This window comes from Chionomys nivalis, chromosome 4 (assembly GCF_950005125.1).
Source record: "Chionomys nivalis chromosome 4, mChiNiv1.1, whole genome shotgun sequence".
NCBI classification, from domain to species: Eukaryota; Metazoa; Chordata; class Mammalia; order Rodentia; family Cricetidae; genus Chionomys; species Chionomys nivalis.
In genome coordinates this window covers 26,652,072-26,667,256 of record NC_080089.1, presented here as the reverse complement: position 1 = coordinate 26,667,256, position 15,185 = coordinate 26,652,072, and the positions used below count along the sequence as shown (strand labels likewise).

General features: G+C 44.7%; 1 protein-coding gene across 3 annotated transcripts in view; it reads right to left on the bottom strand.

The window, feature by feature from the left end:
* Window positions 1-443: 443 nt before the first annotated feature.
* Window positions 444-15,185, bottom strand: part of Ncapd3 (non-SMC condensin II complex subunit D3) — an 81,355-nt gene continuing 66,613 nt past the window's right edge. For all 3 annotated transcript variants that reach the window (XM_057766388.1, XM_057766389.1, XM_057766390.1), the window contains 11 exons: window positions 13,636-13,773; window positions 13,210-13,343; window positions 12,795-12,991; window positions 9,718-9,828; window positions 8,087-8,269; window positions 7,349-7,506; window positions 6,978-7,117; window positions 5,911-5,988; window positions 1,311-1,385; window positions 1,160-1,220; window positions 444-1,088 (listed from right to left, as the gene is read on the bottom strand). In XM_057766388.1, the coding sequence (XP_057622371.1) occupies window positions 980-1,088; window positions 1,160-1,220; window positions 1,311-1,385; window positions 5,911-5,988; window positions 6,978-7,117; window positions 7,349-7,506; window positions 8,087-8,269; window positions 9,718-9,828; window positions 12,795-12,991; window positions 13,210-13,343; window positions 13,636-13,773 (1,384 nt within the window). In that variant the 3' untranslated portion in view covers window positions 444-979. The remainder of the gene's footprint in view (window positions 1,089-1,159; window positions 1,221-1,310; window positions 1,386-5,910; window positions 5,989-6,977; window positions 7,118-7,348; window positions 7,507-8,086; window positions 8,270-9,717; window positions 9,829-12,794; window positions 12,992-13,209; window positions 13,344-13,635; window positions 13,774-15,185) is intronic.

The window sequence follows — 15,185 nt, the reverse complement described above, 5'->3', positions numbered from 1 at the left end:
CAGAGTGTGCCTGTAGTTCCTGCTGCTCAGGAGGCTGAAACAAGGAAAGGACCAGACGAGTCCACTTCAGCATGCTCCAAAGAAGCAGAACACCGAATTCTATGTCTCGGGTGTCTGGAACAGTACCTACACCAGAGACCCAGGTCATGCCCAGTGTGGAGCAGGTGTCCCTTGTCCCTTCGTGGTGTCACATAGCAGTCCCACTGCCACTCTAAGGCCAGAAGCCATTCTGTCATAAGCAGGATTATACCCAATGTACTTATGGGATGTCTGTGGTTAGGGAGACAGAAAGTCTCTATCTGGGAACAAAGGCAGGTGGGCACATGAACCATAATGGGAAGTTTATTCTATTTATATTTTAAGTATTTGTAAATCCTTAATGCAGTGTTAAGAAGACCACCAATAAAGCCCTGTCCCAAAAGCCAGAAAATTATGTTAAATGCTAGGAGATTATATTTATATTTGGCCTTTATTACTTAATTTTAGAAAGACTGTACACCTCTTTTAATAAAATCTTCAATTATAAATAATAGAAAAATATTTCAATTCAGATTTTGCCATTAAGGAGAAATATCTATCACAGTGAATTTGGAGAAGCTACAGACACTTGAGTTACACAGAGAAAAGCTGGTTTCTAAAATTGTGTTCTTTAAAAACCAGATTGTAACTTAACCACAGGTTTAACACTCAAACGTATCACAATATTAAATAGCTTAATGTTATTGTAAAAAAAAGTCTAGATATGCCATCTCTATATATATTTACAAATCTCAACTACAGTAAAATAAACAGAACTATGGAAGGTTGGTTAGCCAGCACAAGTTGAACAAAGTCATGGCATCCTATGAAAAGAATTAGCGGCACTGTAAGGCAAGTCTCTGCGCATGTAGACCACGCCCACGCCACCCTTTCCCTTCCACATGGGAAAGGCCAGTGTCCCGCAGGGTTCTGCCTTCAGTCACTGCTCACACACACTATTTCAGTTGGCTGTCTTCAGGGGGATCTTGCGGAGGGACCTCCTGCTGGATCTTGGGTTGCCCTTGTTTCTGGCTAGAGACTTTATGTTCCACTGTGGAGACTGTGGAGGCCTGAAGAAGAAAATGTACAGTCAATGAAAGAAAAAAAAAATCTACAAAAATGCCCACCCAAGAATACTTACGATTTATCAGGCAGTGATAAACATAAAATGTCATTTCCTTGCTCCTGAGCTTCAATTTTCTCTGAAAAGGAGTAAAAAACAAAGTAATTTATAGTTTTCCCAGAACTTCAGAGGCAGTGGATATCCTGGTCAGATGAAACCCAGAACTTACCTTTGGTAAGAAACGGAGTTGCTGGTGTCCCTATGTAACTGACCCCCGCTCCAAATGTGACGTTATTGATGGACCCTGGGAAAGGGGAAACAGTGTTAATAAAGAATGGGTACCACACAGACATCAAGTGCAGGGAATTAAGTGCCTCAGCCAGTCAGCTCTCTGCTCTGGTTCTCATTCCTGACCTCTACCTCACACTCATCGAAAGCTTCCCTTTGCCTCAGGAATGCACCCAGACTGAGACACCCTCTGTCTCTTCTGACTTCTTTCCAGAGGGCCTTTCTAAGGTTACACTGTAGCCAGGCCTTCATTTGCACACACCTGTAGCTTCTCCCAGCTCATTTGTATCTTCCTTCGGTGACTGCCCTATGGAGGGGACCCTCAATTCCCCTCCTGGTTCTCTCCATTTCCTATGTTCCTCACCTGTATCTCCTAAGGAGATGTCAAAGCACACTGCTTAAGCCCCATGGTGTTTCTTCCTTGTTCCTATATGTTGGAAGGATTGATACGTGGTCCTCTAAAGCTTTAACTGGCCAGCACCACAGGCTATATCTCCACGTAGAATCAGTACCCACCTTGTCACTCTCTTCTTCCTTATTCCTGTCTTGCCCTCCTTACTATCTCAGTTCGTCCCACCCCGTACTCTTGATCTTCCATGGTGTGTCCCTGACTTCGGCCTCCTCAGCCTCTAGCCCACACTTAGAAACACAGAGTAGCCAGGGATTGTGTTCTGTCTCTTTCACCAGCAGAAATTCAAGTCATTCACAGTCAGTTTGTATGAGATGTAAAGTGTTTTAACACAGTATCTGCTACAAGGTAAGTGCCAAGGAAATAACTTATTAGCTATAATTCTCTATGTTACTAGAGTCACACTGACTTAAAGAACAGGTAAAGTTAGTGTCCTGGTTAGGTATCTTGATGGGGCTCTATCAGTTTGAGCTAGCCCCAAGTCATCTTTATAAGCCCAGGAACTTCGCAAACATGAATCTGCTTATGTCCCCTGGGCATATGGATGACCTTTCTTCTCCAGGCCCAACTCTTCTGTCACCCCTACCTGGAGTCCTATAGCTATAGCCTTGGAGCACTGTGGACCAGCCTAAGCTGCTAGAGACTCCATGAGGGAGTAAAGCCTGGGTCTACATGCTTCATTCCTATAGGCACAGGTGTGAGGCTTGCTCCAGAGCTTACATTTCCCACATTCTATCATCTCATAAGAAGCATACAATTCCACCTTCATGGGTGGAAACATGCTAACATCCACTGCAGTGCTGTACCACTGACAGCTACGCAGACTCTGATAACACACTGGCAGAGAATCCCATCTTTTGTACTACCATCAAGCAGTATAGGGCTGCTTGTTTTGTTCCCTGGAAGATCTCTCTCTACCTGCACTGTCAAAGGAATCTCGCGTGCATGCACCCAACCCCCACTCCTGCCTCGCACACTGACTATCCCAGCTGGAAGCCTATAGGCACCCTGGGTGGTTCTCACAGCTCTAGTGCACTGCTCAGAATCAAAGGCAGAATGAGAACTCAGGACAACAATTCTATTCAGAATAGTAAAAACAGAACCTAGGAATGTCTAATGGGCTGGGTTGGGGGTGGGGAAAGGCACACCTCTACAATGACAGTTATAAAATGCAGAAGAAAAAAAAAGATATCAGATGATAAAGACTTCTGTGTGGGATAAAGGGATGGCTGGATCAGCTAAAAGGCTAGACTCATAACCAAAAAGATAGGACTTCCTATGTTTATGGATCACCAGAATTCACATCATGAAAACGGATGTATAAAATAAATGCAGATCCAATGACTCTTTATCAAAATTCCATTGATGTTTGCAGAAATAGAAAAAAAATTCTAAAATTTACACAGAAGCACGAAAGACCCCCAAATAGCCCAAACAGAGATGAAGCAGAGAGAGAGAGCAAGGCTTGTGTAGCACAGTACTGAGTTCACTCTGCCACTTTTACACTCAGGGCAGGGACGGGGCTGTCACAATGACCTACACAGCTGCAGCCACTTGATTTTCAACAAAGGTGTCTTAAAATGAAGGAAAAAAACCCCACACTCTTAAACAAGTAAATGGAACAAGGAAAACAGGCTCTTCCTACAGAACTGCAAAATGAGATCTTTTCATACTTGGTAAAAATCATCTGGAAATGTGTCAAAGGTCTCAGTGTAAGACTTTGAAATTGCTAAAGGAAGCACAGGGAAAATTTCAAGATACAATCATGGGGAATGACTTTCTAAATAGAATTCCAGAAACCCAACAAATGACAGCGAGACCTGAGGAATGGGATTGCATCAAATCAATTACAATGCTCTACACAGCCCAGGGAACAGCAGAGGGAAGAGATAACCTATGGACTGCGGCAAGATCTTTGCTGGGACTCTGGTGAAGTTAACAGCCATAGTATAAGAATTAAACCAGTTTCCAAAGAACGAAATCCAATGAATAAATGGGCACACTAACCCAAGTTCTCAAAGAACAGGTGCCTAATAAATACATGGAAAAACTATCCTCAGGCATCAGGGAAATGTGAATCCTAACTGGAATGAGGCCAGATACCAAGCTCATCAGAATGGATGGCTACCATCAAAAAAAGTGCTGGGTAGGATCCCAGGCCAGGGCGGGAACGTATAAATCATCTGAAGGCAGCAAGGCTTCATGCTCTGAAAATTCTTCTAGGAAGGAGAGAACAGGGGCCTTTCTTTAAGCATTCTTTCCTGGCTCAGAATATAGATGTCCTGACCCAGTGACATCCAAGTTTGATTTTCCATCACAGCTGAGTCCATACATGCAAATTAGAGCAACATGAATGTACCACACCAGATTTCATTGCTAGGCAACACACACTGCCCGGAAACCAACTGAAGACTGACACAGGGACTCACGGGTTACGCAAAGCTGAAATGAGGTCCATGTGCTGCTTCTACAGCATATGGTACCTAACCGCCAAAATAGGAGCACTTTGTTCCCCTGAGCCAGAACACTGAACATAAAACCTTGGCTCTGTAAGAGGAGGACAATTCTGCATATCTAACGTCATACCTGCTGGTACCCAACAAGTTAAAATTATGTCTTAATGTCAAAAACTGTCACAATCCAGTTGTTATCTAAGGAAAAGTAGGGCAGGAATTCTGATCATTTGTAGTAATCTCCCTTAAAAGGAGGGCCTGCATGACAATGACCTATCCCTCTTACAGATTTTAAGACACCAAAGCACCATGAGTTAACAGAATGCCAAGTCGCCAGAACCCAGCCGGTATGCTGGGAAAGTCCGTGGGCTGCTGGCATGAGTGTCTCCTCATGCTGCACAGAAGGAGTGGAAGCTCTCTTCTTGTCTCACTGTATCAGGACCCAAACTGAGGGACAGGCCCAGAGGGGCACAGAGGTCACCATCTGGTGTGTTTGAGAAGATCTCTGCAGTATCTACCCAGGGTGGTGGCTGGCCTCATACAGGGAGGAGTAAAACAGGTTCCAGCAAACAAGAATGAAGCTGAGGTGTAGGATGCACTGTAGAGAGGTCTGAGGCCTCTCCATTGAGAATGAAGAGGCAAGGGAAACGACGTTCTGGATGCGGACTTGGAGAGTGAGGCACACCAGGGAGGCTCTCAGGAACTAGAGTATGCATGTCAGACAGCAGTAGCTTAAACAACACCAACCTTCCCTCTTTTTTATATTTAAAAAATTTAAAATTTTATATAATAGTCCCAGTTTCTTGTCCCTCTCCGCCCCATGCCAATCTTAAAACGTGGAAATTGGAAATGACCTAAAATCTGGATTATTTTCAGTGCGACACAAAGTCAAAGTGGAAAATAACTGACCTCACATGATGCTGACAGTCAAAACACAGGCACACTAAATGTATAAAATTAGTGCAGGCTATATGTTTGGGGTATATAGGAGACATAAGTGAAGTGTGTGTTTAAATCTGAGTCCTATTCCAAAGATATCTCATTAAATATATGCAAATATTCTAAAAATATTCTTGGAATTGGAAGTTTCAAGCTATCTGAAATTGTAAACACTTCTGGTGCCAAGCACAGGGGTAAGGGTCTGCTACCTGGAGTTTTTATTAGGTCTGGGAGAATAAGAAGCTAACTGTTCTGACTTAGGGCATTAGGAACACACACAATAGAAGTGAGGAGACACAGACTCTTGGTATAGGTGGAGTGTTAAGCGGCAGTCTTGGTGTATACCAGGGCAGAACCCCAGCACACACAAGATACATGCAGTACCAACCTCTGCCCATAGCCTACGGCAAACCAGACTGGCACCTCCCAGTGTACCTAGAGCAGCAGAGGACTACCTCCATGTCACTTTTGGGATGTAACCTGACCAATCTGTCCCTCAGTTCACACAGGGCCCTCTCAGGTTGTTGTGAGGTTTAACTCAGTTAATGTGTGCACCGCTAGGATGAGTGCTTAATATTCAGTAAATTCTCCATCAAATAACAGCAATCACCATGAGACATGCAGTTTGGACAGTAACACAGTGAGCACCATCAGCCAAGCACAAGACTATCTTACAATAGAAGTTTTACCACTAGTGTTACTATGGCAACTGTAGGGAAGGCTCTCAATTAGTTACTCACGCTCTGGGGTGCTGATCGCCCGTTTAGTTACAGGTTTGACAGCTTTACTGGACTCCTGTTCCATGCTTAAGGAAGTTGCTAAGATAGAACAGAAAAATCTATCAGTGCGAAATCCCAAAGCAGCATCATACAGAAAACAAAACAAAACAAAACAAAAAAAAACAAGCTATGTGGAAAAAGTTAAAATTCCCAATGTTTTAAGTGACACACAAACAGGCCACAGAAATTAAGAAAGCAATTCAAAATAAATGTTAAAACTTCAGGGCAGCGTCCACACTCAAAGCATTCAAGGAAGAGGAGAGTAAAACCATATTATTTTTACGTAGCCCAGGCTGGCCTGAAAATCATGACAGTCCTCCTGCTTCATCCTCCCAAGTGCTAGATTACAGATGCAGACTACCAAACCCAGTTGAAGGATTTTAAATATTTTGGCTTTTCCAATGGAAATCTTTTCACACATAAGGCTCCTTATAAGGACGTTTTACTGTGTCATTTACATAACAGAAATCGAAAAGCATCAATTCTTTCAAGAATAGGGTAGAAAGAAGAGAAAGGCTCAGGACTTCCGGTGTAAGATGCAGTGCTGGAAAGTCAGCACACAAGAGTGCTGAACCTCTCGTGAAAGGTATCTTACAGGTGTGTAGATGAAGCAACTCACAATAAGAACTCAGTCATAAATAAAACACATGTATTGTAGGAGAACGGAGGCTCTTTTAACACCCCATTTTCCAAATCCCTTAGCACAGCCTTAATCCTAAATCTCCAATTCATGCTATTTAAGGACAACAGGAAACATCTTCAGTTGGGCAGTGTGGCACACGCCTTTAATCCAGCATTTGGGAGGCAAGGACAAGCAAATATCTGGGAGTTTGAGGCCAGTCTGGATTATAGGTTAAATTCCAAGACAGTAAGGGCTACACAGAGAAACCCTGTTTCGGGGGTGAGGGGGCAGTAGTGAGCAGTGGAGAAAAGAAAAAAAAAAGATAAGATTTTAAAAGGACTGAGGCGTAGACTAGCATTTTTGAACTGCACATGTGCAATCTATCGGTGCCAACCTTAAGGCTTACCAGAGCTGAGGGACTTTTCTGGGCTTCTTGACTCTACACTGAAAGGCAAAGCTCCTAAGCTGCGGCTGTGACTCCTGCTCTTCGCCTCGACGGCTTTCTTGACTGAGTTCAGGATTGCGATGGTACTCAGGGACATGGACCTGCGGAGACAAGATCCCAGGCACTGACTCCCAGCACAGACCATCATGGAGGCAGTGCTCCCACCACTTCCTTTCTGACAGACTGCTCCACCACTCTCTTTCCAGACTCTCGGGGAAGCATGTGGTGTGCGGTGTCAGCACAAACAGTGACGAGACAGTTCTGGTTGAGGCCTGGTGGGAATGAAGATTTGGCTGTGAGAATACTGTGAGACTCAGGCTGCTGCTCCCTACCTGGCATTGGGCATTGTCTTCAGAGGCCCATTTTCGAATATGGGAGACAAAGTTGGGGTGAAGTTGGACCCAGGTACTGAAGGCTGGCTGTTGGCCAGAGACGCGTTACCATTTTCCTGGTCAGCAGCAGCAGATACGGCTTGTAAGTCAGGAGCACCCTATTCCAGAAGTGAACAAGGATATCATCATATGCTAGAGAAGGGCCCAGGGACTCCACTTCCACCCCGGACAAGGACAACTACAACTTTCCCTTTAAACCAGAACTCTCTGCAGACTGCCTCGCACAGATGCTGTGGCAGGGTTGTCTTTCTCTTTTAATAGAGCGTATCTGCTTGAACTTGTTGGAGAGGTATGTGAGCAACAGCTACACTGAGAAATGTCCTTGCAGGTAAGAAGCTCTACAGGGCAGAGTCAACACAGAAGACATGGAAAGACGGAAGTGGAGATGGCTACAGAAACCACGGATCATGTGTGCTCTGCCAGTGAACCTACTAGGAACTCACACATTCTAATGATTACCACAACTATGCAGGCAGGGTCCCCTGACAGGGCCCGGAGAAAGAGAGCCCTTGAGCTGCTGGTTGGTGTATCTATCACATCAAACAAGCTGGCCAGTAGAGAACAACCCCCAAAGCTCAGCGCCAACCCCCGATTACAGCTAGATTTTGAGGAATGCAAAGAAAAATGACAGCAAACAGCAGACTAGCGATGTGGTGAGTCTCAGGTGGCCTCTCGTACCTGCACGGCCTGTGCTCTGCCATCATCGTCTCCCATTCTGCTCGCATTAGCATGTTCTGTCAGAGCTTGTTCCTGGGCTAACTGTTCATTGTACTTCTTCATGTCATACTCAAGCTCAGCAGCCAGCTGTTTGTCAACTGCGAAGAAATCTTTGATTTCATCTCGGTAATCCTGCATCACCTCCTGAAACAGACCCAGGGCATCCTTTAGTACCTTCTTCTTTTTTTTTGGTTTTTTTGAGACAGGGTTTCTCTGTAGCTTTGGTGCCCGTCCCGGAACTAGCTCTTGTAGACCAGGCTGGCCTCGAACTCCCAGAGATCCGCCTGCCTCTGCCTCCCGAGTGCTGGGATTAAAGGCGTGCGCCACCACCGCCCGGCCTTTAGTACCTTCTTATTGGTGTGCTGTACACCTACAATTCCAGCAGCAGGCCAGGTGAGACGGGAGGATCGAGAGTTCCAGGCAAGCTCAAGCTACATGGCAAACCTTCTCTCCACAGCAAAAATAAACTATGAGCATCCCTGTAACACCAACTAATACGTTACCCAGCACAATGGCATTTTCTGGGGAAATGGGGACCACGTAAGCAGGTGACCATGGTGTGTTATTAGCTAACAGTTGTGGCCTCTTGGGAAGCTTCCTGTCTAGCCGCCATGTTCCTGACGGAAAAGGTGCCTGGGGAGGTCACAGACGTGGTGCAGCCTGGAAGCTACTCATGTTGACATCAACTCATGTCCAGGAGGGAGGGAAGGGGTATGTCACAACCACGAAAAGCAAATTCTCATGTTCTCCACCAAGTGAGCTCATCTTTCCCAGCTGATCTTCCCTAGGATGCAAAACTATTTGACAAATTATGTTCAGTGTAATTTTGCTACAGCCCCATAAGGAGAGTTTTCCAATTTTTCAAAGCGATATTTCAAGTCAGAGGAAAACTTCCTGGTGTCAGTCCTCCCACATGGGTCTGGGACTGAACTTGACAGTAAGCACCTTTGTCTACTGAGCCATCCTGCCATCCCAAGATTTTTTTTTTTTTTTTAAATTAAGAATAACAAATATGAACAAAGGAAAAGCTGCTAAATTAAGGGAGAAAATGTTTCTTTCTTTCTTTTTTTTTTTTTTTTTGGTCAAAGGTCTGTAGTGATAAACACATTCCAGCTTTTCTCATGGTTCCCTGCTTTACAGACAGCCTAAGAACAGGAGTTGCCTCAAGGTAACACCCTATCCCTGTGTGTGACCCTGCCATAGGCCCATGACTTCCTGCCCACGAAAAGCAAACACCCAATATTAAACATGATGACCAATTTCCAGTTCATCTTTACAGGATGGAATAGGATAATGTCTTGTGCTTGGCTTTTGTTGAGAAAATCTTTAGATTGGGACTTATTGCCAAGGAAGGTTCAGAACATGAAGATATGCTTTAAAGACTCAGCTGCCTGAGAAACAGAAGGAACAGCCTCAGTGGTGCCTCTGGCCGGACTCTTCAGTGCCTCAGTGGCCTCAGCAGTCACAGGCCAGCCAACATTTCTACCCAGAGTAGGTTTCATAGCATTGAGTGCTTCTCATCCACCATCTAGACTAAGCAGTGAACCTGGGGCAGAAGCAGGAGGAAAGCCCACAGGGACGTTCCTCTTTACCCTGAGGTAGTTCATGAGTTCCCGCAAAGCAGGGATCTTGTTTTTCTCCAGCACAGTCTTCAGGGAGGTGATAATCGGAATAATATTCTCTATGAAATTCCTCTTTTGGACCTGCAGGAACACAAACAAAAGCATGCTTTAGATGCATACACGTCTGAAAATTAACTTCTCCTTGATCCACTTCTTTAAGTACACCAAATGTAGCAGACTAGAGAGGGCGGTCTGCCATTTGACCAGGATACTGGGAACGAAGAAGGCGCATGTACAGCTTGTTCTCAGACTGCCAGCGCCGTAGCAATGCAGGCGTGTATAGCAGAATGCATATTCACCCCACTTCCCACTTCCATGTTCTAAATGAGAACAAGGAGAAAGAAACATGATGAGGAACTTGACAGAAAGTTCCAATCTCCACATAACCCTGATGGGCCCTTGGCCCTGACTCTACCGCGCACCCTTCCTTTTGAAAGGCAATCTGTTTACGCTGACTACCAAAGAGACACATTATAATCTTACATGTAAAAAGACAATGATCTCTGGCTGAGTTGGCATTAAGATGACCAGTTGTTTGTTGTGTTTGTGTGTGTGTGTGTGTGTGTATGTGCACCTTTTTATATGCATATGTAAGTCTGAGGAAGGAAGATCAAGAGTTTCAGGCCAACCTGAGCTACACAGAAGATCTTTTAAACAAACAGTATGTGATTTAAATAATCAGTAACCAACATACCGAGCGGTAAATCTTAGAATTAAAAATAACTCATTATATTGCCCTACACATGTAGATTTCTCTTTCTGACGCTAAAATGTACTCTTGTCTTTTCATTTAAAGCTAACAGTGTTTCCTGCTTATATACCACTCATTTCTGAAGCTTAGGGTCAGGGTTCCAAATTTGATAACAAGGAATACACAAGCTAAGAACCATGCATCTGAACATACATTAAGTGTAGGAACTGCCTTTAAATGTGGTCTAAATGCACCTAACAAGTATTGCCAAGCACAGTCTCTGTCTTAGACACACGTTAACCTCTGGAGACACAGAAATAACATCAAGACTTCCACACACTGCTTCCAAATCAGTGTGTGTTGAGACAAATGGCAGGAGATGGCAAGTTGTAGGGAACTAGGGAACTGAGGTAGAGGAAGTATACCAGGGTAAGATTAGCAGGCAAGAATGTGTATAGGCTGATTCTTTTTTTTTTTTTTTTGACTCTTAATACCGCTTTAATCTTGGCTGTGTTATCTTTTCATACACAGAGAAGAAAGCCTGCGCATGCCTGCCTGTATACCCGTCACTGTTCATGTCATGTAACATCTCACAGCTCCCAAGTGATCAGATTGGGATTTGAACATATATAGGGAAGCCTATCTTCAAAGCTCTGTTTTACAGAGACAAAGACCCACATTGGAGCACCGGACTGAAATCTCAAGGTCCAAATCAAGAGCAGGAGACAGAGCACGAACAAGGAACTCAGGACCGCGAGGGGTGCACCCACACACTGAGACAATGGGGTTGTTCTATCAGGAACTCACCAAGGCCAGCTGGCCTGGGTCTGAAAAAGCATGGGATAAAACCGGACTCGCTGAACATAGCGGACAATGAGGACTACTGAGAACTCAAGAACAATGGCAATGGGTTTTTGATCCTACTGCACGTACTGGCTTTGTGGGAGCCTAGGCAGTTTGGATGCTCACCTTACTAGACCTGGATGGAGGTGGGTGGTCCTTGGACTTCCCACAGGGCAGGGAACCCGGATTACTCTTAGGGATGATGAGGGAGGGAGACTTGATGGGGGAGGGGGAGGGAATTGGGAGGTGGTGGTGGGGAGAAGGCAGAAATCTTAAATAAATAAATAAATATAGGCTGATTCTTATGATGACGCTTGAGCTGTGTGGGGACTGGGATGGACCAACAGTAGTTGTGTGCAGCTAGTGTCAAAGGCACAGAACAGAACACATCTCAGGTTCTGAGAAAGGGAAGGAATAAGGTGAGGGCAGACAGTTTTCCATGTCTTTGAGAATAATCCAGATTTTATACAGAAGGTGACAGAATAACACCAAGGTAGCTTAACATCTGATGCATTTACTGATTTTTTTTTAAAAAGGAAATATTTATTTTGTGTATGTATGTGTGCCTGAGTTCATGTGTATGTAGCACACGCACACAGGAGCCCACAGAAATCAGAACCCGAGTTAAGGCCATTGTGAGTTACCAGCAAGTGCAGGGAATGAGCAGCAAGTACTCCTAACTGACGAGCCCTCTTTCCAACCCCCATGCTTACAATTTTAAGAGAAAAGTTCCACGAGCATTCACGAAGTGCTAAGTGTTCAACAGCACAGATCGTCTACAACCCACCCCGCCCTCAGAAGTTCCTTGCTGTCTCAACAGTCATTTTCAATATATTTTTGTGGCGAATAATTACGCTTAAGAAAGACTGTTTCGGTAGCAGAGCGGTACATGTCCTGCAAAGAGAAAAACCAGAGACAGGAAAGGTGCTGACAGCAAATAGCACAGGCTTAAAGAAACAACACTGGAAAAGCAAAATAGACAGGCATGCAAGTAAAACAGACAGGATCTTCTGGGAAACTGAACGTAATAAAAATCTTTGGGGATCAAAAGACTTCAGGGGTCAGGTAGGAAATACAAACTGGACATTCAACCTAGGTACAAAGACCATGGAGCCTGCTGAGGGCTGTGGCAACCCTGCCTTCCTGGTCACTGAATTTCTAATTTGACACTCTTGGTCAATCTAAACACATTCTTGACACGCCAAACTCCTCTTCTGCCTTTGGATGTAGGAGATTCTCTAAAAAGGAACCTGTGGTATATAATTGTTCCACTCTCTACAAAAGACTGGGAGAAGAAAGCAAGCAAGGAGAAATGATTAATTTAATTCTGACAGTAAATCTGAGACACCACGGCACACACAGACAGGCAAGTAGGCACACATTCAGACCCACGGAAGGAGCAGTAGCTAGAGGTAGAGACTTCAGAATCACAACCACCCAGAAAGCCACCGATAAGAATGGCTCCAGGACTCAGGTACACATCCCACACTGGAGCAGCAGAGTGGGCACACACCTGTGAGATAATCTTCATCTGGGCTTCCTGCATGACCACATTTGCCAGAGCCATGTCATCTTCCTCCAGGAGGTCCTTGGATGCCTGAACTCTCATTGCCAATAGCTTGATCTCCTTTGAGCTGAGGACGTCAAAGGTATCTGAGAGCAACTCGCTGGCCTCCATGTCCAGGGGCAAGACGCCATCAGTGAAACATGCTGAAGAGAGCACGGGGGACCAGTTTCAGAGAAACCCTTAGCCCAGAGGGGAAAGGGAATTCATAGAACTAGGGCAAGTCTGGGCTGACTGGTGATGGGGAGTTGGAGGGGGGTCCTATGAGACAGAATTGATGCTAAGGAGGACAAAGACGTGTCTTCCATACTGCTGTGCTAGCAGCATTCCAGGAACACATTTACCCCGAACACACCAGACATACCCAAAATATTAAGGCAGATTTTGGAAGTGACATTGAATCGCTGCTCATCTGTGAAGTGCTCAAGAAGAAACTTGTAGATTCTCATTCGCTTCTCCTTGTTTGTCTTTCCCTTTAGCAAAAACAGCCGCTTCCCTCTGTGGCAGAACAGGGCAGTCATGATTGCAGTGCATAGGTATAGGTGACAAAGATTAAATACAGCACCCTCAAGGCTGTGTGCCACAGACACTGTGAGGTTCCAGTGTCATCACAGACTATCCTTAGGAGGACATCATCAGGATAAACTTTCTCTTGTCATCGTGCCAACGAAACTAATGACCAATGCAGTAGACATCAGGTCAGTGTCAGTGTCCAACCTCTGCATGATACGGCCACCACAACAGCTCCTACCAGGACATGCAGGCATGATGGCCTCAGCTTCTCACTCACCTCTCTGACTGGGAAAACTTGTTGTACTGCCCATGTTTCTCATAGCTGTTGAAGTGGAATATACACTCAATGAAGTGCTGGAAAAACATGGTGGGGTTCCTCTTCAGCAACAGGTGAGCAAGGCAAAACTCCCCAAGGCTGCAAAAGAGAGGAGAAAGGAGACCCACTTAGTACTCACTATCACTCTACAGATACACGAAGAACTCGGCCAAACAAAAAAGCACAGCATCTGAAACATATCCAACAAACAGCCTCATCGGCTCCAAGAGAGCCAGGAATGCTGCTTGTTTTGTCCGTCCTGCTCAATAGTTCATTTCAAAGTTAAGGGCTACATAAATGCTTTCTCTATCAAGTTTTGTTTATTGCTAAGATTTATTACTTTTAATTATGTGTATGACAGTGTGTGTAGGGGTATGTGTATGTCCATATGTTGCAGGCGCCCAGTTTGTGAAGGCCAGGAAAGGGTTTCAAATCCTCTGGAACTGGAGTTTCAGGTTGTGAGGCAGCTGATGAGGAACAGAACTGCGGCCTCTGCAAGAGCCGTATTCTTAACAGCTGAACCATCTCTCCACTCTGCTGTATCAGCTTTTACTTCAAAACTCAAAGCAAGAGGCACTACCAGCTATACTTCTAATACAAAAAACAACCAACTTTCCTAAAACTCCTTTAAGCAGAGGCCTCGGTCCTCATGCCTAACATAATGATAAGATTACCTGGAAATGAACATGTGGCCTTCAGACTGCATCTTCAAGTTATTGGCCATGATAATGAGCAAAACCCCATTTTAACACCTCAAACTATTCATAAGAATGGTGAGAATAAGAGCTTCCACCTTTGCTAGGAAGGCAAGTAGTCTCCAGAGAGTGAATGACCGCCACCGAGCTTTGGAATCACCAAGAAGTCCAGGGCACCCGCAGCTCCAAACTTGGAAGCCTTTTGGCATACCTGTATACAATGCTACTCATTTCACAAACGCCACTTAGACCACACCAAAACAAAATACAAACTTCCAGTGTTTCCCAAATGTAGCCCACCTGACGCTCTCTATGTTATCACTACAGCGAGTGAGCAAACACCAAGACTTGCCAAGGGGCCAACCCGGGTGAGGTGAGGTTTGCTAAGATTCACTTCATCAAGAACCGAGCTTTCATTTCACTGTATATAGCTCAGCCATGATTCCCACCTACCCAGGAACACCAGCCAGCTCCCTCCTGGAGAGCAGAGACAAGGATGATTGCCATGTTTGGCTTTGGAAAGCATCAGGACTTTGCTGAAGATTGACTTCTCCTAGCGTATTTCTCAGGCTGAGAAGCAAGCTAGTTTGAATCGTGCATATCAATTAAAATTCAGAACAGGGAGTTCAGAAACCATGATGTTAAAGAGCGTAGTCTTTAAAAGTTCTGCAGAGGACAACCATGCACTACCTAGGAAATAAGGGATCAGGATAACCTTTATTATTAATTTTTTTTTAAATTGTGACAAGTACAACATATTTTTTTTTTTCAAACAATATATTTTGATCAGTTATTCCCCTCTCCCAGCTCCTCCAG